The sequence below is a fragment of the Coffea arabica genome, chromosome 8e (genome assembly GCF_036785885.1).
Source record: "Coffea arabica cultivar ET-39 chromosome 8e, Coffea Arabica ET-39 HiFi, whole genome shotgun sequence".
NCBI lineage: Eukaryota > Viridiplantae > Streptophyta > Magnoliopsida > Gentianales > Rubiaceae > Coffea > Coffea arabica.
The window spans coordinates 37835411-37862087 of NC_092324.1; the positions used below are offsets into that span (position 1 = coordinate 37835411).

Genomic DNA, 26677 nt, shown 5'->3' on the forward strand with positions numbered 1-26677 from the left:
CAACTTCTTGAGGAAAGTGTGTAATTCGTGTGCATCTCCTTCATTGTGTATAAGATTATCTTACAAGTACAAAAAGACACCACAATCATTCTACAATAATGCGGAAACGTAATACTGCATTATAAACCACCAATGGTATTATGTACCAAATTTTTTGAGTCGTCAAATTTCATTTTAAGCCTAGTTACCTAAGTTGTGCTCCATTTTGAGTCTTCAAATAAGTTGTGCTCCCCAACCCCCCTCCCCCTCCCTCTCCCTCTCATTGTTCGTATAGTTCTTCAAGCTACCTATCTGTGAAAATTTCAAAGCCAATATCGTTCAACATAGTCTTTAGCTACAAAATAATGACACAAATGAATAATGATTAGAGTTATGAGTAGTTACTTCGTAAGAGGTTGACTTTAAAACTATTTTAAAATAATTTAAAATAATGGGCAAATGGATTAAATAGGTTGTTCACAGATTTCAACTAACGCATTCACTATAATGGATAACTGAAAATTTTAACGACATTGATAGGTTTACAATTCACATGTACATGCTAAAAATTGCCACCCTCCTTTGGGAGCAGGGGCATGTACATTTGCTGCCCAGCCCCCGCTGGATACAAAGTACAGGAATCAAAACAAATTTAGTTGAACATAATCTGCAATCGATGGTCATGAAAAAAGACGAGTTCCTAACGCCAAAGGCAATAGCGAATAGAATCAAAGTGAGACGTTTGCCAAAGCCCCAATGGCATTGTCAGATGTGCCGAAAACAATGTCAGAGATAGGCAACGCTTCAATTTTCATTGCTTGAGCGAAACACAAGTGGGCTAGCCGGAGCTCTACTAGTGGCGCAGTTGTAGTTGATATTTATGCTGTGGATGTGAAGCATAAAGAAAGAGAAATGAAAGACAAAGAAAAGTTTATCCAAACGTACTAGGATCGTGTCCCACAAGAAAGATCTCTCTCTTTTTTTTTTTAATCCAAGAGAAGATTTCAAACCTTAAAAAGAAAAAGGAAAAAAATAAAGTACTTGATAGTCAAATGAGGGACCTCACAGCCGCTTAACTAATGTTCCTACTAGTTAAGCTAGATCTTGGAGATATTAAGCATCCACGATAAGAAAAATTAACCTAGCCCATTATGGTTCTAGTAGTAAACTTACCAAAACAAATTTAGACAAAAGCCATTCACCTTGTGTACACGGTAAATTATTTAGCTAATTACTAAATCAACCTTTTCTGATGAGAGATCCTATAGAGCAATGATAACCAATCAAACCAAACTCAAAACTCAAAAGCTTAAACCCCCTCCAACAGTCCGAATCAACTGTTTTTCCCCCGTAATTGCACAGACAAAATACATGGCTCCTACAAGAAAAGAAAATAGGTAAATGTGTTGTATACGCGAACAGCCCAAAATGCCGGCTCAGTGAAGAATTTTAATTGTGCTACTCCTAATTGTACACTTTGAAACAGACAGAGAACTGCAAAAATTTTAAACTGGCGTGGGACTCCAACCTCATCTGTGAGACAAGAACTTGGTCATGCTTCATCTCCACTACTCTCTATGATAACAGGTGTCTTCGTGGATTTCATTTTCTTAGAAGCTCTACTTATTTGACTCTCTAAAATGTTGTTAGATTGGTTATTGGATTCAAAATTTTCAATTTCTTCGAGAATCCGGACACCATATTTCTGTGTCTTTAGCTTTCCAATCACCTTCTCCAACTGCAATAAGCACAAAATCATTTCATCACTAGATCCTCCATTACTCTCATAGCAAAAGAGCAGATATAAGTTAGAACCATAAAGTTTGCAAAGAAATGAGATGTTAACTATGATGAAGCAACAAAACAATAAATTCTGAATCCCATAAGAGGCTTTATGTGAGGCTTGTCGATTTTCTTGACAGTGACTGGAGTAAATATGTAATGCATCTAGGCCACACCAAAAACCATTGGATATATCCATAGTCCATGCAAGAAAACCAACACCAGAGAACCTATTAGACTGTTTTGTTCTTACCTCGCTGATTTAGCTTGACAATGTTCTAACACACACGACTCTTGTGGTATGCCTTTCACCAACAGATGGACATAATTAAGCATTAGTATAGGACCCACTCACCTGTTCAACTGATTTTGGCTGCTGGACACTCAGCATGCTAATTTGTTGGGTAGACAACACAGAGTGGGGGAATATCCCCCCATTAATGGAAGCCAGTTCTTTTCGTAGCTTGTCAAGCTTGAACTCCAAATCGCCTGATTTAGTGCGTTTTGATTGTTTCAAAATGCTTGAGCTACCTTTCTGTCCACTGGAAACTAGTCCACTGGAAACTTCAAGCTTAATAATTTTTTTCCCTGCCAGTGGCCCCAAAAGCATAATAATTAATAGCACAAAATGCAGGGAATGTTAGAACACCATGTCTTTCTTAACTGCAAATTAGATCACTACAGCAAACCCCTCTAGAAATTCAATAGGTACTAGCAATCTCCAGATTAAGCCCTGTGGGCCAGAAATAGAAGTGTTACACATCTTAATAATACTAGTCACCATAGTTATCTACCTCTACAAAAGAAAGATGCTATGAATGTGATCTGCAAGAACCACGCTGAAAAAATTCCAGGTATATGACCACTATTAACAAAATGAAAAAGGAAGACAAACTTTTGAACATGCCATAACTACCTATAAATAAAATATAGGACCCATAAGATACATGTTTAAGCCCGCTAATAAAAGGTATCAATGATTTTTTCCAAGTGCAATTTTAGCGTGAAGTTAAGAAAGCTAAACTAAGTCGCCCATTTCACTCCCATTTACTCCCCACTTTCCCTTGTGCTCGTGTACCTCTTAACAAAGCTACCACAAGAAACTACTATTATTAATCGACCCTTCCTTCCTCCCCTTAACCCCCATATCGCTTTCTAAACACTTGGTCCCCTTAGTGACATTCATGTCATATTTTTCTGCAGCAATCCTATGGTCTGCTACTAGTGACTCGGCATGAAATACTCTGAGTGACTTGCACAACCTTAAATATTCATAGGCAGAAAAGCTTCTATATTGATTCAAAGCTTTTAAATACTAGATACTTAGAGAATGCAAAGAAGAACTTTCCACACAGGATGTGAAGAAAAATTAGAAAAGACTTCCTTTTGCCCTGTCTCACTCCATAATGATTAGCCATTACAACTAGAACATTAAAGTATTAGAATTTAAAAATTTGAAGCTCTAAAAATTCCATAAATTTAAAAAATCAAGCATCTTACCATGTAACACATACTTTGATAAGGGTCCAATAGTGACATAAGCATTTGTAGCATAAGCAGTATGCTGGAATTCCTCTTTCTGAAATAAATGGGATAAGCACAAATATGGAAACAATAAACCTCAAGAAAATGATGGGCAACCAGGAAAAGGAATATAATAAGGCAATAAACTTCATTTAATTGTTTATTGCTGAAAACAAGAAGTAAAATTTTTGTGGCTGTGCTTGAGAGAGAGAGAGAGAGAGGAACTTATAAAAAACTCATAGCCAGTTTCAAACCCAATTACTTTTAGGTTTATCAGATCAAAACAACATGAAATATGCACTCTAGCATGACAGAAAAATAAAAAATAAATAACTGGCAACCAGAACTACAAAATGACAAGAGAACATAGAAAATTCACTATTCAATTTATGGAAATTGACAATGATCCAATATTGGCCATTCAGATTACTGCTAAATTGCTTTATTCTATTGTCATGGAGTATATGGAAGGATATACAAGAAAAAAATTTGCATGTTATATTAGGTCCAGATATCACTTAGGAGGCCACTCAATCAAAGGCATCTTGCTGTTTAATTTGGAAATCTGCTAATCTAAGGCATCTTAAACTACATTTTAACGATCCTTTTCCAAAATATTTTGTATCCTTAATCAAATGTTTTTAATTGTTGTAATAACCGTTTCTATAGTAAATCTTTGAATTTTTGTAACTTTGAAAGGACGTCGTGTTCTGTACTTCAGTTCTGCTTCCAATGGATTTCCTAAAAGTTAAAGTCTCAACAAATCTGGAGATATAACAGACTCTTTTATCCATATCAGTTCCATTAAATATCTGAGAGAGAGAGAGAGAGAGATTTATGTACTGCTCAGTTGCGCGTTCTTGTTACCATGAACTTATCAGAAAAGGCAATTGATTTTGCTTCATGTATTCTTACATTCCCCACAAAAATCCTATGCATCCCAAAGTGTAACTTCTAAAAGAAAATATTCTTCTCAAGAGGCTTATTGTGAGACTTCTAAAAGAGAACTAATAACAGAAAAATGAAAAAGAAAAAAAAAGAAAAGAAAAGACCTATTATTCAGCATGTTCACACATACTTCCTTTCACAGCTAAATCAAGAAGTGCCTAGCAGCAAGAATAACATTTCTCCGATTTATTCACTTCATAATTTCAAGAAACATCTTTGCAACCAGGGTTAGTGATGTAAAAAGAAATTGCTCTCAAAAGTCAAAACACATCTCAAACTTTTATATAGTTTTTGTTGAAGATATGTGATCTGATATTATGGAAAGATTTGATATTGTAAATATTAGGAAAGATTTGATTATAGTATCATATGATTATAGTATCATGTACTAATTAGGTATCATATGATTATAGTATCATATATTAATTAGGTAGTAGATTGATTTAGATTAGCATGATTTTAGAATCTTAATTAGGTTACACTTGTGTATATATATTTGTATATTGTGTAGTCCAAAGATATGAAGAAGAGTATTTTCTCTCCCTTTTTCTTAGTTTACATGGTATCAGAGTTTCAGGCTCTGTTATCAGTTTGTCTTTTGACGTGACCCTATTGAGTCACTTTTAGGTCTTTCTTGTGTGAATTATAATGGTAGATATGAAAGGTAGTAGTAGAGAAATGAAAACAATAATTTCTGATGTTATTCCTACAACATCAAAAATTACTGAACACAAATTGAGTGGAAAAATTTTTTTGGATTGGAGTAAAACTGTTCGGATATATCTACGCAGCATCGATAGAGATGATCATCTCACTGATGACCCGCCCGTTGATGGAGAAGAAAAGAAGGTTTGGCTAAGGGAAGATGCAAAACTATTTTTGCAGATCCGAAACTCTATTGATAATGAGATAGTCAGTCTCATTAATCATTGTGAATTTGTTAAAGATCTTATGGATTATTTGGCTTTCTTGTATTCTGGTAAGGGTAATTTAAATCATATATATGATGTTTGCAAGGAATTTTACCGTCCAGAAAAACAGCAGAGATCCCTTACAGAATATTTTATGGATTTTAAACGTGTGTACGAGGAATTGAATTCTCTCCTTCCTTTTAATACTGATGTAAAAACTCAACAGTCTCAACAGGAACAAATAGCTGTAATGAGTTTTCTTGCAGGATTACCAATTGAGTTTGATGCTGCTCGAACACAAATTCTCTCTAGCCCAGAGATTGTTTCCCTCCATGACACTTTCACACGAGTGTTGAAAACCGAGGGATCTTTGTCTACTTCCAATGTTACTAGTGCTCTCGTAAGTCGAAGTGGAGCTGGTCGAGGAAATAATGGTAGAAACAGTGGCAAAAATGGGACTGGTGGGATTGCTGGTCATGGACAATATAACTCAAATCAACGAGTCTGTTATCACTGTAAGAAACAAGGCCATACCATACGTACGTGTTGGGACCTTCATGGTAGACCTCAACAGCAGCCCCCGTTTGCAAATTTTGTAACCCGGGAAAATAATTATGTGCCTTCTGACAAATCCATACTCATCTTTGTTGATGAGTTTGCCCGCTTTACTGAGTTCCAAGCCTCACAAAAATCTGCTAACCCATCTTCTAGTACCAATTCTCCTTCTATTGATCACTCAGGTAAACCTACTACATGCTTTGTGTCATCTTCTAACAAATGGGTTATCGATTCCGGTGCAACAGATCATATGACCGGTAATAAAGGTATCCTCTCCTCTTTTAATCCTAACAAAGATTATCCGAATGTTACTTTGGTTGATGGGTCATGTGCTTCAGTTGTGGGTTCTGGTATAGCAATTCCTGTGTCATCTATCCCCTTATATTCAATCTTATGCTTACCTAATTTTTCGTTTAATCTACTCTCAGTCAGTAAAATTACAAAAGCTCTCAAGTGCTCTGTCTCATTTTTCCTGAATATTTTGTTTGTCAGGATCTTTTGACGGGGAAGATTATTGGTAAAGGACATGAGTCTGGCGGCCTGTATACACTTGAAACCCCTTCATCGAAAGTGCCGAAACCTGTTGCATGTTCCTCCACCTTGACTCCGCTTGAAATTCACTGTCGTTTGGGTCACCAACTCTACCCACTTTGCAAAAGTTGTCCAAATTTTCAGAATTTATCCCATTTAGATTGTGAGTCTTGCCAATTTGCCAAGCATCATCGTTTGCCTTATTTGCCTAGAGTCAATAAACGGGCTTCATCCCCCTTTGAATTAGTGCACTCTGATATATGAGACCCTTGTCCAATAGTATCTAAGTCTGGTTTTAAGTATTTTGTCACCTTTGTTGATGACTACTCTCGTGTTACTTGGTTATATTCAATGAGAAGTCGTTCAGATTTATTTAATATCTTTTGTTCCTTTTGTTCTGAAATAAAAACACAATTCAATGTGTCTGTCCGCATTTTGCGAAGTGATAATGCAAAAGAGTACTTTTCTAAACCCTTTAATTCATATATGTCAGAAAATGGAATCCTTCACCAATCTTCATGTCCTGACACACCACCACAAAATGGTGTTGCTAAAAGGAAAAATAAGCACTTATTAGAAATTGCTAGAGCCGTTCTATTTCACATGAAGGTTCCTAAGCAATTTTGGGCAGATGAGGTTTCAACAACCTGTTTCTTAATTAATCGCATGCCATCTTCTGTGCTTGCTAGTGAGATTCCTTATTCAATTTCGTTTCCAACCCAATCTTTATTCCCCATTGAGCCACGCATATTTGGGTGTACTTGTTTTGTTCGTGATACCTATCCTCAGGTGTCTAAATTAAATCCCAAATCTCTCAAGTGTGTTTTTTTGGGTTATTCACGTCTTCACAAAGGGTATAGATGTTATTTTTCAAGTTTAGATCGTTATTTAGTCTCTGCTGATGTTACATTTTTTGAGGCGCATCCATTTTTTCTTGAGTCTAATGTCTATAGTAGTCAGGGGGAGGGAGATGATATTCTAGTCTACACTGTTACAACAACTGTTCCTACAAGACCACCGATCACTCAAATGTATTCTCGTCGTCCTCAACACATAAACTCACATCCTCCACCACCTTCTCTGTCTACAGATCCGAGTCCTGATCCACCACTTCCTGAGCCTCTAGATTCTAGTCTTGATTTGCCTATTGCTTTAAGAAAAGGTAAAAGACAGTGCACTTACCCAGTTTCATCATTTGCTTCATATGACCATTTGTCTCCCTCCTTGCGTTGTTTTACTGCTTCCTTAGATTCAATATCTCTTCCTCAACGCTTATCTGAGGCTTTGGAACATCCTGGTTGGCGGGCTGCTATAGAGGAAGAAATGATGGCCCTAGATACTAATGGTACCTGGGATTTGGTTCATCTACCAACAAGTAAGAAACCTATTGGTTGTAAATGGGTGTTTGCTGTAAAAGTCAATCCTGATGGTTCTGTTGCTCGCCTCAAAGCTCGTCTTGTTGCAAAAGGGTATGCTCAGACATATGGGGTGGATTACTCAGACACGTTTTCTCCCGTAGCAAAACTCACATCTGTTCGATTATTTATTTCCCTTGCTGCTACTAATAATTGGCCTTTGTACCAGTTAGATGTTAAGAATGCATTCCTTCATGGGGATTTGCAAGAGGAAGTTTATATGGAGCAACCACCTGGATTTGTTACTCAGGGGGAGTCTGGTAAGGTTTGTAGACTCCAAAAGTCACTATATGGTTTAAAACAGAGTCCTCGTGCTTGGTTTGGAAGATTCAGTGAGGTGGTTCAAGAGTTTGGCATGAAGAAGTGTAATTCTGATCATTCTGTCTTTTATCAACAATCTGAAGTTAGTATTATCCTATTAGTGGTTTTTGTTGATGATATTGTTATTACTGATAGTAACAATGCAGGTATTGCAGCTCTTAAAAATTTTCTTCAATCACGCTTTCAGACAAAAGATTTGGGTATGTTGAAATACTTTTTAGGCATTGAGGTTACAAGATGTAAACAAGGTATCTTCTTATGCCAAAGGAAGTATGTTCTTGATCTTTTGAAAGCAACAGGAAAGCTAGGTGCTAGGCCATGCAGTGCACCAATAATCCCCAACATGCAACTTGCAGCAGATGATGGGAAGTTATTCTCAGATCCTGAAATGTACCGGAGATTAGTGGGGAAGTTGAATTATCTCACAGTGACTCGTCCAGATATTGCATATCCGATTAGTATTATGAGTCAATTTATGTCCTCACCAAGAACCACCGATTGGGCAATTTTAGAGCAAATCTTATGTTATCTTAAAGGAGCTCCAGGACGTGGTATACTATATGGTAATCATGACCATTCTCATGTTGAATGCTTCTCAGATGCGGATTGGGCAGGTTCTAAAATTGATCGAAGATCTACAACTAGATATTGTGTCTTCGTTAGAGGTAATTTGGTATCATGAAAAAGTAAGAAACAAAGAGTAGTATCTCGCTCTAGTGCAGAGTCTGAATACCGGTCTATGGCACAATCCACTTGTGAGCTTATACGGATACATCAATTATTGTGTGAGGTGGGAATCAATAATTCACTTCCAATGAAGTTATGGTGTGACAATCAAGCTGCCCTTCATATAGCATCAAATCCAGTTTTTCATGAGAGAACAAAGCATATCGAAGTTGATTGCCACTTTGTTCGTGAAAAAATTCAGCAAAACTTGATCTCAACTAATGTGAGAACTGGAGAACAGTTAGCTGATATTTTCACTAAGCCTCTAAATGGTCCGAGAATTGATTACATTTGTGGCAAGATGGGCATGATTAACATCTATGCTCCATCTTGAGGGGGAGTGTTGAAGATATGTGATCTGATATTATGGAAAGATTTGATATTGTAAATATTAAGAAAGATTTTATTATAGTATCATATGATTATAGTATCATGTACTAATTAGGTATCATATGATTATAGTATCATATATTAATTAGGTAGTAGATTGATTTAGATTAGCATGATTTTAGGATCTAAATTATGTTACACTTGTGTATATATATTTGTATATTGCGTAGTCCAAAGATATGAAGAAGAGTATTTTCTCTCCCTTTTTCTTAGTTTACAGTTTTATACTTTTTGAAGATTGAGAGAGTAGCTTTCTAAAATTTTGTTTTATCAGAAAAAATTACTAAACAGAAGACAGAACCTCCTTGAAACTGATCCCTTCTTGAAGTGGTCGAGTTCTAGTCTAGGCATAGTGTTTCAGGAAAATATCTTATAGCCATAAGGATGCCATCATGCATTTCACCCTTCCAAGATTTCTTTTTTCTTTTCGACCACAACTGATAAGAGTGCCAAACACCGACTTAAATATAGCTGGATCAAAACTAGAGTTTCATTCGAATATTAACCCACATCCTACAAGGGTAACCAAGTTAATTGTAGTACTTCTATAGAAGACTTCTGAGGGTAACCAAAGTTGGACCTAAGTTCTCTCCTGTCCTCTCCACTCTTCTCTTCCACTTCTCTTCTTCCCTATTTTTGCATTCTTATCCAACCAGTATGATACCAATACCAATACTTCTCAATTCTATTCCATGCTCACTTATTAGAGATCAAAGAGATATATTCTGCATATAAATATTCATTGACTACTGTTTTGTTGCTGAAACCTACAAGATCCTAATGATTTTCAGTTTTTTGACAGATATAATCAACAGTTAGCAACTACTATGTGACTTGTTTAGCAGGTTGAAAGAAAGGATCATAAGAAGCACAATTAAAAGAAGAAAAAAGACACGATTTCATACCAAAACGCGTTCCAGTATAAGCTGAATGACAAGTTGCTCCAATTCATCTCTCTTTAGCTCAGGATCTGTGCAAAAAAAACCATGAAGATTTTATTTTTCATCCCCAATGTTTGGACATTATTGAAAGAAAGTAAGAGAAACTAAGAAGATAACAAATATTTAGTGCTCCACTAATAATGACACAACTGAGAAAGGAAACAAAAGTCATTTAACGTAAAAAAAAAAAAAAAGGAAATAACCAAAGCAACATTGAATTCAATGAAAGTCACCCATCTATAGCAATCCAAATAGATCACTTAGTTTAATATCCAAAGATTATGCTAAATTTGTCATTCCCTTGTATTGTATATATCCCCCAAAAAGGTTATATATCTATCAACAAATCATTGAGAACAGACCCTCCTTTTTGCATTATAATCATATAATTTTGCCCCCATTGCAGAACAGGCTGATGAAAGGCAGACAACACCTCTAAGATTTCAAGCAATGACAGAATTTCATGTGTCACGTTGGAGAATTATGAGAAAATGTTAATCTGTTAATCCTGTGAGAAAAGAAAAAGAACTGAAAATAACATATAAATCTCATACATACTATATACAAAGCCTATGGGAAAAGGAAAATTAAAGGAGAAGTCTGTGCGAAACAGTTTTTTATCAAAGTTAAAGCTTATGACATTGTCATCCCAAAACAACCAAAAAAAAGGGTTAAAGAAAATGATGAGAAAAAGAGAGAAGTTCAAGTCATCAAACCTTAAACATGGGTAACTAGATGATTTATATCCACATCAGTTCAGCTACATAAGTAACCAGGATACGATATGTAGAGTGGAGACTTCAATTAGTATAAAAGGTAATTCAGGACAAAAGACAAACCTACTCCTTTCTGCTTAACCTTCAGTTTGTCCGCCAGTTGCAGCATCGTAACTCTTTGATCATTCTCTTGTAAATCTTGCAGTAGTGATACTATCATTTTTGCATGAGCTGCAGATATAACCGTGTTAAGCATAAATTACATATATATAAACCAAGTTATCAAGGAAAAAGAGAAAACAAAAAAAAAAGTAAAAACCCATTTGTCAAAAGGAACTCTTAACAGGTCTCTAACTTCTCTCCCCCTTCCCATCTGATATCATTCCTTCCTACCCTAGAATGCTGTGTAAATTTTAGGCAAAGTAGATCATTTCCATTTTGTGAAAATGCTTTGAACTGTTTGTTACTACATAGTAATACAAACAAGTATACCAGATACATCCAATTCCTTCACATCACTTGCAAAAGCACAGTTGTCACACATCCCTGACAAAAATACAATTTCAGCATGTAAGTGCTCACATTAAAAGGCAGAGTAAAAACTTAACCTCTTAATGGCATGAGCACCAGCAAATTTACCATTACAATCTCGTAGAGGCTCGGCAAAATGTCTGAAAAAAGCACCTCGGCGGCATTCTCTTTTCGACTGCAATTGGAAGAAATACACCCAAGTTTTATTGGATTGCACAATCAGCTCAGGATCTACAATTTCCCTCAAGTTGGTAACCAAATAAATAGTAATAGAATATCCAACTACCAAGTTATCAACCACGACCAAGTATACCACAGTCAAAAGAAAGCTTTTAGACTTCACTTTAATATCCAAAACTTAGACTGAAGAAAGTTTATAGCCCCAGTGTTTATAGCCAATTGCATCTCTTCTAGAAAATCATCCATCAACATCCTATAACATGACAGGAGAACATTCTATTAGTATGAACTATAAAGAGAAAAGTTGTACCAAACCACCACCATGGAAGTTCCTAGATACATTCTTCATGATGCCAGTCAGCTCACTGCCTAGGGGCAAAGATAAGATACTAAACAAGTCTATCAGATGCACTTTCAAAGTTTGGTTGCTGAGCTTGGAATCCCTTGATTGCCCCAAAAATAGGCTAGCTATTCATCTGTATGATGTTACATCGCAACTTAACCTGTAGCTAGCAATGAGCTATGAAAACTTTCAGTCAGGAGAGGTAGGCCAATAACTTATAGAATACATTTTATTAACTTAGAATACATCTTTCAACATTTAGGTATAGAAGATCCCATATTCCAGCACGACCTCTGAGGTTGACAAATAAGGGCATCCTCAAATATTCTTCTATTTTTGGACTAGCTTAGACTACAAATAATAAAAGAGGCCTCATACTATTTCATACAAACTGCAATAACTGACTATTTCCTGTCATAATTCTAGCAAAAGGACCAAAGAGTATTGTGTTCGATACAAGTTTTAGGTATTCAAGTACTCGTAAGGCACAGGAATATGCTCAGGTAATAAAGTAGAAATAGCTTTTTCATCACAAATAAGCAAATTAGGAATAAAAACAGTATATAGGAAAATTCCTGTCCAAAGGCCTTATAAAGGTACTTCACAGACCATAAAACTGACATACAGCTCAAAAGAAAATGTTTGCTGATGTTGTCAATATTCACCAGGGCAGCAAAATCCACCAGGACACCACTTCGCATGTATGAACCAAAAATTTTTCCAGGCTATCAGAATCAAGATTACATACAAGTTGACCTTAACGGTGAACAAAGAAATACCAAAAACAATTTAACCCGTTCATAGTACAGTCAACTAAGGAGGATCCATTGCAAGTGTATAAATTGTCTTACAAGTTATATATAAATTATAGTCTTCAAATACAGAATTCAAGTTGCTCAAAAAAGTCCTTTTTGGAGGCAAGGTAAAAGAATAAGAGGATGCAGAGTTTAGGAAGAGGGAGACAGAGATGAAGAAATGGACCTCTTGTTGATATTGGTAGGAGTTTTTTTTGAGGGAACAAAAGATAAGGATGAAGGCATTGGGCCTTTTTGACCATATTAATGATTATTATCTAGTGCCCCTCACCACATTTATTTGTTGAAAGGTAAAAAATTATATAAAATGAAATCCAACAGTCAAAAAGGCAAACAGAAATGTATGTAAAAAAACCCAACAAACTAAAAAGCACGCTTTCTGCTTTTGCACTTTTACTGCACTTCATTTTGCTCACACACTTCAGACATAAAAAACCTACGGCCATGTGCTTATCTTGCTGCGCACTTAAAAGAGCACTTTGCTCGCTTTTAAATACCATGATTTGACTAATTATTTGTTTAAGTTTGCATTCCTTCAAAAGAGGAAATGGAGGGAAAGGAGACCCATTTTGAATGAAATTACTTTTACTACTTACACTATTTTAAGATCATTTCTTTTCCTTTCCTTTCATCTCCCTCTCAAAGCAATATATAATTCTTTCCTTTATTTTCCTTCTATTTCTAATCTAGAATGACAAGGATGGAAACCACTTTGCTCTAATGTCCTTTCCCTTCCTTCAATCCAAATGGTGCATAAGGGGAGTCATCAGCAATTCTATAGTGAAACTCAAAGTTGGTCTCTGTAATTCACCATTCAGTAAGGAACGTTGCAGCTTTTCTGAGATTGGAAAGAAAAGTAAGGAGAAAAGAGACATTAAATGTTTTGAGTTTTGGTTTGATATTTGAGCAGAGACTGGATAAGATAAGCTTTGAAAATATAGTTTCATTTCCATCCAATTGAGCAGAGATGGAGGGAAAAGTAGACCACTTTTAACGAAGTTATACTCATTACCCAACATACCATGAAAATTGAACAGATACTTAAAACCTGTTTCATTTCCTTACAATCCATCCCTGACTAAACAATATGTCTACTCTTACATTTCCTCTACTTCCATATTTATCCAAACAATATAAATGAATACTACCTACTTCTACACCTTTTTTATCAGCATATTTGCCTTTTCTTTCCTTTCCTTCAATCCAAACAGTGCCACAAAAAATTCTATAGATTCAGCCTTGGAAATCTTCATGCTCAAAAAGTGATAGAGATTTCAAGCTGTTTCACTTGCCTACAACTTTGATTTCTCACTGAATACATACCTCATGGTTGAGGATATCTGCTCTTAGCTTCACACTGCTATAAATCACTTAATATTCAACTCGAGGAATTTGATCTCTCTCAAATATCCTCTCACCAATGATCACATAAAGTAGAACGGTTTCTGCTGTCAAACAGTTGAAAAATCTTCAAAAGCCAAGAAAAAATGCTCATTAGAATCCTCAACACCCTTGTTCTACATAGACATATTAAAGTTCGAAAGGAACTTGGTCAATATTTGGTGCTCTAATATGGTTCTAGATTTTATGCCATGGTACAGAGCAATGTATTGTATTGTTGGTAAAATCTATGATCTCGAATGAAAAGTCCATGCAAGTCCCAAGGCACCTATCTTGACGCTTTTAAGACAATTAGGTAGTGTTTTATCTTTTGGTCCCTACTCAGTGACTCAGTTTGCCGCCAGGCTCAGGTCTCATCAAGTTATGACGGGCTCTCAGTTTTTCTTTTAGGTGATTTTGTGCTTTTCATTCTTCATCATTTCGATAGGAAAGCCATCGTTTTATACTCATGCTAAACAACTGTACGTACACATCTACAAAGATTTAGCAGCAGAACAATGAACCAGTCAATGCAAAGTCAAGGAGCTTAAACGGGGTACTGTGGTTTGAGATGAATTAAGTTTAAGTCATGGTACTTGAACAGGACTATATCCATTATGTTCAAGACATCAAAACAAGTAAATATCCGATATAGCAAGCTTGCTCCTTAAAGGACTATAAAATTTTGTCTTTTTTAAAACATGACAAATAACAAAAGATCAAAAACAATCAATGGATGTTCAAGAAGTTATAGATACATTTTATCATTACAAACAATTTCAATTAGTGTATCATCCAAGAAAACTGGGGTTTCTTGTAAATGAGAGTAATTACCAGACAGTATCGCACTATGTCGTAGAGATTTTGCAATCCAGCATTCTCATAGAAGACCATTGAGCTCTGGCAAACAGCAGCAAAGAGTTATATGGCACTATGAACATTAAACTTATTGATTATTAATTTTTAAATTATTCCATTACCTGCCTAGGAACATCACCAGGTCTAAAGTACAGAACACATTCTGAAGGAAGGCCATCTCTTCCAGCCCGCCCGCTTTCCTGCAGTAAGAGAAGTTAGATGAAATGAAGTAGAATAAAATGAAGGTTCCAGGAAGGAGCAAAACCTGATAGTATGTCTCCATTGATTTGCTTAAACTGTGATGAATGACAAACCTGACTACAAACAAGTCAATTGTATCAACATGACTAACCAGAAACAATTTGAAGTGACTAACCATAAAATGCACTGAAAATGACACAAACAAACCCTTGACTAGATTTGTGAACCCACTTGTCAGATTTAGGAATCATTGGAAAATTGACCAACGATGCCAAAGGTCACAAATTTTTATTATTCTTATAAACTGTAAAATAAAATTCTTTTGGATGTTCATGATGCCTTTAACATGGCCAAAACAGTTAGAAAATGGTAGCTCTAGGACTGGTAGGCATGACGCAGTCCAAATTTTCCAGTGAGATAGTTTTTAAGTTGCTTCTTAACAATTTATCTAAAGGCAATCCTGGTTTGGCTGGTCAATTATTCACTCCAAAGAGGTGAATTTCTTAAAATAATCCAAGAAAATAGAATTGTCTCAAAAGTGGGGGTATTTGGCAAGGGTTTCTAATATTAATGTCGCCGAAATAAACCTACACAGCGACCTTTTTTTTTGGATTTTTTTTCAAGTGTCAGACTTGCACTTTTTTTAAAAAAAAAACAATGTGTCTGTTGCCACATAAGGGTGTGCAGTAACAGATATATCTTTTTTTAAACAGATTGTCTCAGTCATTGCATTATATATTTTTAAAATCAAGTACAACCTTCTAGCCATTAATGAATTCTTCATCAACAGCTATATTGTCGATACAATCAAGGCTGCCGTTGGATGCGCCAAAAAATTCTATAAATAGCCCCCACTTTGGACGATCACACCCGTACCATCCCCATTTCTAGGGTACCACTCTCTCCCTACATTGTCTTATACATCCTCTCACTATATTTGGCTGAGGGATAGCCGAGGGAGGGAGTATAGGGAGAGAGTGGTAACCTAGAAATGGGGATAGTATGAGTGTGATCGTCCAAAGTGAGAGCTATTTATAGAATTCTTTGACACATCCCACGGCCATAAAGCCGTTGGATCAACGGCTCTCAAAAAATATTTATTTTTTAAACACAACCTCAGTCATATCAACCACGTTTAGCTGTTGATGAACTCTTCATCAACAGCTAGAAGGTTGTACTTGATTTTTTTAAAAAAAATATACAGTCGCCACATTCGACGACTAAGATAATTTGTTTAAAAAAAAAAAGATGTGTTTGTCGCCGCACACGTCTATGTGGCGACAGACCCATTATTTTTTTAAAAAATAATGTATCAGACTTGCTATCCTTAAAAAAAAATCCAAAAAAAAAAAAAACACGGTTGCCGCAGAGGTGTATTTCAGCGACGTTGATATTAGAAACCATACCAAATACCCCCACTTTTGAGACATTATTTTTGGGGATTATTTTAAAAAATTCGCCCTCCAAAGAGGTAAATCTTAACCTTCTAATGCAGAAACAATTTTAATAGGTAAGCAACTGATCTCTTTCATCGATTTGAACTAAAATGTTTGTCAGCTCAGTTTAAAGTCCTAATGATTTTAGGATTAAGACTGAGAACAATTTAAAGCAAACAATAAACAAGTTAGATGAATCAATTAACAGAACTAATGCCTGGAGGTAATAACCTTTTCCAATCCAAATGCCACCAATTGCTTAATTAGGTCCGTTTGGGCCAGTTTTTCAAATACAATGCTACAGGTAATACACAATAACTCAAAAAACATCTCATCCATACAATATATCAAATATTCCAAAAAAAATTTATAGTAAAAATTTTTCATATACACTGCTACAGTAAAATTTTTCAAAAACACCCCAAAAAATTGCTAATCCAAACGGAGCAACTTAGCATTTATTCCATTGTGAAGAGTAATGGACCACTTGTATTAAGATATTCAGAATCCGAAAATGGTCAATTCTAAATACATGGTCTCATTAACAGATGATCTTAAATGATCCAATATTTGAGTATCTAAAAATTAAATAGACAAAAAATTTCATATCTATCTTCAACATTTTTTTTTTGGGTAGGTACATACCTATCTTCAACATGCTTTTCCCATTTATGGCTGTCTTTAACTTGCAGGGGGAACGGTTTGAACAGATGATCTTAAATGAACCAATATTTAGGTATCTAAAAATCAAAGAGGGAGAATAAAAAGACACTCTTATCCATCTTCAGCATACTTTTCCCATTTATGGCTGTCTAAGTTTAACTTGTAAGGGGAAGGGTTTGGTTTTTGCAAGTAGATACAATATTAGGGAGATCACATATGATGAAAACATTCACATTTGCTAAAATGCTAAAATATTTCGTTGGTTATAGTGCTATTTCACTATCCTCACTTTTCTCAAACTGTAACTATGCTGTGTTAGGCAGTTACAGTCCCAGTGCCAACAAAACTAAGAAAGCCTTCATCCCATGGTCAGAGATGGTCAGAATCCAATCATTTTCTGAAACAGCCCTAAACTGGGGAAACACTGTAGAATGTTCAGTTAAAACAGAGCATCTGACAAAGCATTCCAAGAAATACTAAAACATCAGATGTTCATGCTTTAACAACTTAACATGTGTAGGGACAACTATCAATTAGGTAAGATCTACACAATTATAATACACCAAAATGGCTAGTCCAACATCTTCTCTTCGAAGGAAAACAAGTTCATAGGGGAAAGCAACTATGAAATGCCAAACTGATGCAACTTAGCAAGATATCAGCAAAGATAACAGGTCCTGTATTATCTTAGGGTCCGTTTGTTTCGGGTGAAAATGTTTTCCAGGAAAATATTTTTCTAATTTCCCGTGTTTGGTTGCACAAAAGTTACTGAAAACATTTTCCTATGTAAAATATTTTCACTCATCTTATGGAAAACAACTTCCCTTCCAAACTTATTGAAGTTGTTTTCCGAAATACATGCATCCCGCCTGTAGCATGTTCCAAACTTACTGAAAACATCTTGTAGTATGTTCTTTTTTTTTTTTTTAATGTAAACAGGAGGATTCGAACCTAAGATCTCTTCCTTACACTCCCTCCCCCGTACCACCCAACCCAACCCAACCCTCCCCCTAGTATATTCAAAATAAAAAAAAAACCTCATCCTGCTCATTCTATGCTAGTAATTAATTATGTATAATAGGGACATTCTTTTCTAGAGAAACTTTCAGCAGTGAGAGTGCAAGATATATGTCACAATAAGCATTGCATGTGATTGATATTTGACACTAAATGGCCAGCAATTTGTTTATTGCTTAAGGAGATATTTTTTATTCATATATACATTTCTCCAAGATTTTTTAAAGTTAAACAATGAGATAAATTTTCTTATTTTGCATGGGAAGAAGTATGTAGTTATAATGTGTAGAAAGTAAAGATAGAGATAAAAGTGAAAATATTTCAAAAGTTAAACAAACACCAGAAAAATGAAGTAAAAAAATATTTTCAATAAGCTAACCAAACACCTGAAAATGATGAAAGGGAAATGATTTTCATGGAAAATTACTTCCACGGAAAATATTTTCCCAAGGAAAACATTTTACTTCCAACCAAACAGACCCTTAAACTGTTTTCCATGATGTATTTTAGGGGAATTTTAAAGTCTTAGTCAAAGTCGTTTACTTCACTTTTGTATTTTAGAAAATGCTGAAAGAAGTCACTGCTGTGCAGGGAATTTTTGCTAGACCCAATTTCCTAGTCATTTCAAAGGATCCTGGCACCAATAGTGAAGTCCAGCTTGGCTTCCTACAACTTTTGAGCTCTTAGCTTTCTTATTTGTTAAGTTTCATTCCTTTCTAAGAATTCAAAGCCTCCAAGTCATGGCTCCCACATGAACATGGGTTGTAATAGCTTTAAGGCAGATTGGAATGAACTGATTTTCTCAAGCCCATTTTCTGCACACATTATACACCAAAAAGTTCCAGTCTGCACACAATTCATGGAACCCCTGAGTTAGGCATAGTCTGTACGCTCCCGTGTTCCTAGAATCATAGTTAAGGACTAACATATTGAACATGACAAAAGCAGCTCACTAAGAGATGGTCTCTAGCCATGCTACCTTAATTGCCACAATATAGCTTTAAAACATCTGGAATCCAAGACTACTTCTTACGGTTTAATTTTATTGTTCCTTTAATATGCATTTGGTATTTTTCTCCCCCAACCAATCCGTTCACTTTGGTTTCAATCAAGATAATAGGAGGGAAGAATTATGGACAGAAAAAGACAGAATAATAGAAATCAATATCTTTTCACTTTCACCAAACATGTCTGTTGCACAATTATTACAAAGGTAATAGTTATGAAACAGCTGCTATGCCAACTTCAAATAGCAAAAGGCATTTAATTGTCATATCTTCCAAATGTAAGCATGAAGAGATCGACATTTTTAAGCATTAGCCAGCATAGAAAGCATAATAGCCAAAAAGCGGAGAGGCATGGATGATGATAACAATGGGCAAGGATCTAACTCTCCACAGTTGAACTAAAAGCAACATTTTCAGAAACACAAGGTGGAAGAAGCAATTTGCCTACACTTGGATAACTATCATGGTCCAGGTTTTTTTATTAAAAAAAGAAAGAAAAGAAAAAGAGACAGAGAGATAGAAAGATATCACAAGAATTATGGTCTCATTTACCCTCAGCACACCATTTTTCTTTGGATATCACAAGATTGGGCTAAAATTTCTTCCTTGTAAAGAAACCAACAGTACTCAATTTGAACAAAGATGCAACCAATTATTTCTCTGAAAGGAAGTCAAAATGCATTATGTCCATACTACCAGATCAATCTTATATTATATGGTTATTCCAGACTACATTCATGGCCACACAAAAGCAAAAGCAAAACTGCAAAATACCCAGAAAAGACCAATTAAACAGTAGAACCATCTAAGAAACCAAAACTAACCATCTGGTTTGTTGATTCCCATACCAAAAGCCACCTGCAAGAAAGCAAATTTCAACAAAAATATCAACTGAAGCTAATACATAGTAAGTGATAACAATTCATAATAATTTGAGCTACATAAATTAATAAATAGAGAGAACTTGTAACACATACTGTTCCAACAATAACCTGCAACTTGCCATTGCTCCACCTAAGACATCAAATATAGATTTAGAAAAGAAAGACCACAATGATATAATTAATTCAGTATCTCAAATCAGGCACATGAGACCAGCATCATTAGTTGCATTTGAAAAGACTGACACATGAATAAACATACAGCAATCTTGTATCTCAAAAAAAGTAGCATGACATATGGAACAAGAAAGAGTGTATTGGGAGATAAAATGGCTTAACCACTTCTATACAGTCCATATCTGCATGCAAAACATAGCACAAGAATCGAAAGAGAAATTAGGATAAATCTTAGCAGCACACCACTATATCTTCTCAGGACACGGACCATACCGTAAATGAACTTTCTCACGAGCATGTACATCCATATCAGCATGATAATAGTCAGCTGATATTCCCTTCTCACGCAATTCTTTTGCAACCTACATTTCTTAAGACATAGCAAGATCATAAGGTATGAGGATAATGGTGCAGTAATAATTTCATTACAAAATTTTGGTAACAATTCGAAATATAGATATAGGAGCTACATACTACATATCTGTGCCCAGCTGCACTGAACCTTAGCAAATTTCCTAACAATTATTGAATATCTCATGACAGGATAACATTTGAAACCTGATAGATGACATACATACATCATCCACAAGCGCATATACCAGATCAAGGCCTCACTGAAATTTGCATAAGTTCACAACTTTAATATACTAATTGTACTAGAAGACAAAATGTAAATGGCCATCAAAAAGAACACATCATACAAATTGAAAGATGCAAGAGTATATGTTGATTGCCTAAAGCTTTTAGCAGAGTGCCAAAACCATTGAACCTTATTATATGACATGCAAATCTTTTTATGTAAGTCAATACAAGCACTAAAAGAATTTCAAACTCATTCCAGGTCAAACAGATGGTTGACATTATAACCACTTCATAGAAGGCATGTGCTAAAGATGACAATAACTAGAAAGGTTCAGAAGTACAAAAAATCTCTAGAAATGCACTTTATTTTCATACTTGTTTCAAAAATACAGTTTTCATTCGCTTGAACACTGACCCTCTCTGGGTTGACTTGCGAAAAATCAAAAAGCTAGGCAAGGATTTATAGAAGCCTTGTAAAATTCCATCATCATCTCTCAGCTAACAAAAGAACACTTTCTAGAAGTTGAGATCAAAAGTTGAGAAAGTAATCATCATCACTAAATGACTCAAAATGCAGCTTCCTAGTGAGACAATCCAACTACACCACTTGGTCCTACTGGGTTTACACAATGCTGCCTGAGTTGAATTGGTTCTTCCAGGTTAACAACTAATGAGTCCATCATTCTACCCTGCCAATCTGTCGCTTAAAGCCAATAAACTCAGTTCGGCCAACAGTAGAGTTTGGTTCAACAAAATTATGCAAAGATCAATCAGATGTATTCTTAGTATGGATAATATTTGCATTACACTTGGACTAAAAGACACCAATTTGATTTCAATTTTGGTGTTTCTGAAGATACAAAAAGTATATGCAAAACAAGGGTAAAATATTTTGAGAAACAGATGGATGATGCAATTTTGAGATTTCATATTTCTCTTTTTCAGTTCTTACACTTGTAAGATTGCAAGTGGAAACAAGTAGCAGATGAGTATACAAGGATACATGACAAGTTTCCTCACCTTCCATAACAGTTGTCAAGTAAATAGCATTCAAACAACTTTATACCAGTAGCACACCAAAAAAAGGTATTTAAAGTAAGAGAAAGGTACTTAAACAGGAGCACAACAAGTACTCACGAAACATGGAAATGTTGAGAGTAATTTAAGCTACAAACCTGTTCACACTCCTTTCTGGAGAAGCAATAAACTATGCCAGACTCATTATTTGGATAAGATGCTTGTATATATGCAGCAATTTCATCAATGACTACCTTCCCAACAGATGATTTTTCTCTTACCTATAAAGTTTGCACTTCCGACTGTAAGATGTACCATAATATGACATAGTTCCAAATAACTTGACAATAATTATACCTTATAAAAAAGATTAGTCCTGTTCACTGTGCTGACAAACTTAACACATTTTGAAACATGTAGCATCTCCATTAGATCTTGTTGCACTTTTTTTGTTGCTGTAGCCTGAAATATAGAAGAACTGGAGCTTAGGCAGATTATATATAGACACATATTTCAAACTTTTAATCAAGAGCATGAATTTATTGTTGTAATATGCAGTAGAGCATACGGTCAGAGCAATAACAGGAACATCTGGAAACTGAGTCTTTAAGATGCCAAGATTCTTGTAGTCTGGACGAAAATCATGGCCCCATTGACTACAACAATGTGCTTCCTGCATAAGGCCTCAAATCATAAATCACAGATATCAACAACATTATCAAGGTGCTTTTTTGTAAAGATCACAGCAATCAAGCCTGGGCATGATCTATAAAGAAGCAACATAAGGCCGTATAGAAAGAAAACCACTATAAGAGTTGCACGACAAAAAATCAGTACGAGAGTTACAGATAAGAACCAATTTTATCATATCTTGCCTCAAATTCAATCATTGCTAAGCATTCGCCCAGGCAATATTGTTTTAGAAGAAACTTTTTTCATCTTTTATAAAAAATTCATTCATTATCAAGAAAACCAATGCAATTTAAAGTATAAACAAGAATATGTAGGACAAGCTACATAAGGACCACTTGCCTATCCTTCTATAACCTGTTAATGAAGAATTCGACTATCGTCAACACCAAGAGGAATACAGGATGAATAAGTTAGCATGTTTTGCCTGTTCCCCTTTTTTTTGGTTCCTTTTAATTGTTGATTATGTTTGTTGCACCTTCAAAAGAGTTAAGATTCATATTCACTTTTCCCGAAGTAGAATACCACGCAAAAATTCATATTGTCTTCCCTGTTCCTCAATTTCACCTTCCAAATAAGTTCTTGTAAATTGCTTCGATGGAAAAAAATTATAGTCCTCATCCCTCTATAATTTGATAAATTTGTTTCATTGGAAAATTACTGAAGAACAGTATCTAAAAGCTAACTAAAATTCAACATTCCTAGAAGATTTATCATCCTAATAATTTTGTTGTTTTCATATTCCTTCCCATTTGTTATCCTCTAATACGCAAATTTCATGTTACTGGGCACTACATGCGAAGTATCAAATGGTAAGAAGAAACGACACTGCCGATATGACACTGGATCAGGTAGCATAATTTCAAATTTTTTTCTTAGATGAGAAAAGCATGCAGGGAGAAAATTGTATGTATTGTCACAGCATACAAAAATATATTTTACCAAATATCGAGTAATCTGATTTCAAAAACCATTATCAAACCATTTTACCAAGCATTAGAGATTAACTATGAAGCGGATGGCTGTTATGTAGATATCCAATATCCTGTCTAGAATGGTTCAAAAGATTTTTTTGGATTTATACAAACTTTGAACACCACTATTCCTGGATTAGAGCAGACACACAGTCGTTAGCCAGTCCCAACGGTTATTGATTGCTATAAGTTCACTAAGCTCAAAATAGCGCTCTTAGATCACCAAGCTTAATCTTCCTGCACCCTCTGCCCTGAGTTGCAGAAATAAACAATAAAGATATTCCAAACATATCAATGAAGAAGTAGTTAGGACTTTGATCATGAGATTACATCAATAGAAATTAGAGACAGCCGACCAGCATGATGACACTTTTCAAGTTTTGACATGAATCTTTTGCTCTTCGATATCTTCTCTGGTGTAACATATAGTATTTTAAGCTCTCCATCACCCTTTTCAAGAGCCTTGTATATGAACTTTTCATCTTCCTTACCGGTGGTTGACGTCAACATGAATGCTGGGATGCCCAAAGCAGCCAAGCCCATTACCTAAAGCTTTGATTACTATCAGGAAGGCACCATAAACTGGTTGAAGCAACCCAAGATATGTAAAAATAGTTTAACTCCACTAGTGGCAGTAATATAAGAACCTGATCTTGAATAAGAGAAAGCAAAGGGCTGACAACCAGAGCAACCCCATTTTTAAGAACAGCAGGAAGTTGATAACAAAGACTCTTGCCTCCACCAGCCGCCATAATCACAAGAACATCTCTTCCAGTCATGACTGCATTTATTATCTGATATCAAGTAGCGGTTTAAGAGCTAAACTAAAATAAATAAAGAACCAAACAAATGAACAACTCAGTTACATTCACTTCAATTAATTAAAAGAAAACAAACCAACAGGATGCTAAAAAAGATACCACACCTGATAGCAACAAAGACAACTCAAACACCAGATGCAATACTAAGCCATCCTAACAAAACTAATGAACGATACCAATTCATGATGCATAAAGTAAAGACGAGGAACTTTTAATTCCTGATGATATGCAGCTGTATTATATTCCAATAAGAGGCTGCTGGTAAAATGTACATCAGCTGTAAAAATCTTCACAAACCAAATACTAAACAGAAATAATAATATTCTTAAGATGGCATTGCAACATGGAATAGCCAATCAGGTAAATTAACGTACAAGAAAACAGGCGACTACATCATCCAATACCTACAGCATAACAACCTATGAAACATGCAAATGAAACTTATTCATATAAAGCTATTAGGGACATTTGATAACCGTCAATGAGTGAGAAATACACAAGAACCTGAAAATCATCTTGGAATTTTTTGCAGAATAGAGCCGAATGCAAACAAAAAATATTCACATAGAAAGCAGTGATAGTGGATGAGACTAAACAAGTTCAATGCACCAAAATAATGGAACTGGGGGTTACAAGTTGAATAACCGGAAGCCGACTAAAACCAAAACATTACCAACAAAATTTGCGAAAACCAGCCTTTCATAAAACACTCGAGACATGAGATGGCCCGGAAACATACGCTCTAGAAGAAAAGTAAAAAGTGTGAAAGATCACAGCTCCAGAAACCTTTCTACTAAAAGGGTTGATTATGACAATACGCTATTGGTAAAGATGCATAATCAGGTCCTAAATTAAATTACTCTACCATCCTAGACCATGATGAAGGAGAAGATTAAGAAATTTCTCAAACTTCGAGGTTGAGTACATTTCAAATGCCAAAAGAGAAAACAAACTTGGCTAGTCTAAGTCTGTTAAGCTTCAATTCCTTCCATTTGACTTCACCTTTTATAGGAGTGACTGACAAACCAAGTTTTTTTTATTTCTTGAGTAGTCTCAGGATAAGTTTTGGCGTGCATATTTTCGATGTTTCAAACATGGCTAGCTTGATGCAGATTGTGCCAGGATGTGGAACCAAAAAAAAAGGGAATGTAAAATGCTTCTTACCATGCAACACAGTACACTAGCAATAGGCTTCTGTGAATACTTGGAACGCTCAAAATTCATTCACTGAGAAGGTAATAAGTTAGTTTGGTATCTTTTTTTGTTATTTTTATCTTATGCAATTATATAAAGGAGATCTTCAAATAAAAATGTGAAAAACGCTCTCTTGTAAAGGCGTATTTACCTACTTGAAGCTTTTTCTGGTAACTATAATGAAAAAAATACAATCATACATGCTTATGCATTAGCAATTTACTACTCCCAAGTTTTCAGAGGCTTAAAAAGCTTCCTAAAAGAATCAAAAATCAACCTTCCAGTAATTTTCTCCTCGTTATTCTCCAGGCTCCTTCTTATTCTTGTTTGAAATCTGTGCCATATCATTCAAGTTTTGAGTTTTACAGGGAAAATTGGAAAAATTCATATGACTATCACTATTGACCATTAACAGACCATTCCAAACGTCGATCCTTCAAAAAACGACAAAGCATAGACACTCCAAATTCATGCCTTTCTTATTGATTAGGCTTTAAGCGCGCTCTTTTCATCAAGGGAAATACAGAGGAAAGAAATGGCTGCGGAAATACCAACCTCTCGCTGATTTGCACGATAGGTAGGAATTCCGAAAACATTGAACCTAATATCATCAGCTTGAGAGTCCCATTCAAATGTCCCTGACCAATTCTCAGTGCAATCGGACGATCCGTCAATCTTCCCAGGGCTTCTTCTTGATGATGATTCACAGCTTTCCAACAACGCTTTCAGTTCAGATTGCCTTTGATATAACTCATCCTGTCGGTCTAGCAATTCCTTCAACTGCTCTGGATTAAAAAAAAAAAAACGAAAAATTACTACAAAACAAAATTTCAATTCAATAAATAAGAAATTGGTAGTACGAAAAATGGCGGAAATAGATGATAATCGGAGTGAAACCTTGGACATCGTGAAGTTCGACCTCGACATTGAGAAGCTCCTGTAGGATTTCTTCTGAACTTCCCATGGCGTCGGAAGCACAAATGTATCTTTTTGTCTTTCGGACAAATTTATAATTTCTGAAATTATCAAAAGAGTTTATTGCGTTATTTAGGCGCGGGGAAGTATAACGCTGTAGAGTTCAACACTTCAACGTTCATCACGTGGCGCTTGTTCTGGGTTAATTATCGGGTTGGCCCTTGGGATCTTATTCAATATCAACTTGTACTAA

At 35.4% G+C, this 26677-nt stretch overlaps 1 protein-coding gene across 8 annotated transcripts; it reads right to left on the reverse strand.

Moving 5' to 3' along the window:
• Positions 1–1288: 1288 nt before the first annotated feature.
• LOC113703944 (ATP-dependent DNA helicase Q-like 2) lies at positions 1289–26677 on the reverse strand. 8 transcript variants are annotated; one of them, XM_027225477.2, is made up of 21 exons: positions 26407–26677; positions 26065–26294; positions 24142–24288; positions 23825–24040; positions 22399–22503; positions 22188–22292; positions 21989–22111; positions 20505–20593; positions 20151–20187; positions 19998–20031; positions 15115–15167; positions 14972–15049; positions 14826–14891; positions 11382–11448; positions 11235–11288; positions 10866–10973; positions 9991–10055; positions 3262–3340; positions 2117–2349; positions 1508–1717; positions 1289–1357 (listed from the first exon to the last, which is right to left on the reverse strand). In XM_027225477.2, the coding sequence occupies exons 1-20, from the start codon at positions 26471–26473 to the stop codon at positions 1532–1534; spliced, it is 2142 nt and encodes a 713-aa protein (XP_027081278.1). In that variant the 5' UTR covers positions 26474–26677; the 3' UTR covers positions 1289–1357; positions 1508–1531. The 8 variants fall into 8 exon arrangements, with proteins under 8 accessions (XP_027081278.1, XP_027081280.1, XP_027081277.1 ...); XM_027225479.2 differs by having other exon boundaries at positions 1289–1717; positions 26065–26289; XM_027225476.2 differs by having other exon boundaries at positions 1289–1717.

Bases quoted from the DNA above. Each gene is read 5' to 3' on its own strand.
- LOC113703944 (XM_027225477.2), bottom strand. From the start codon at position 26,473: ATGGGAAGTTCAGAAGAAATCCTACAGGAGCTTCTCAATGTCGAGGTC. The intron at 20,594-21,988 runs GTTTGTAGCTTA...TAAGAAATGTAG, and splicing joins CCAGAAAGGAGTGTGAACAG to GTTGCAAAAGAATTGCGTGA. The intron at 2,350-3,261 runs GTAAGATGCTTG...GGCCACTGGCAG, and splicing joins ATCAAAGTATGTGTTACATG to GGAAAAAAATTATTAAGCTT.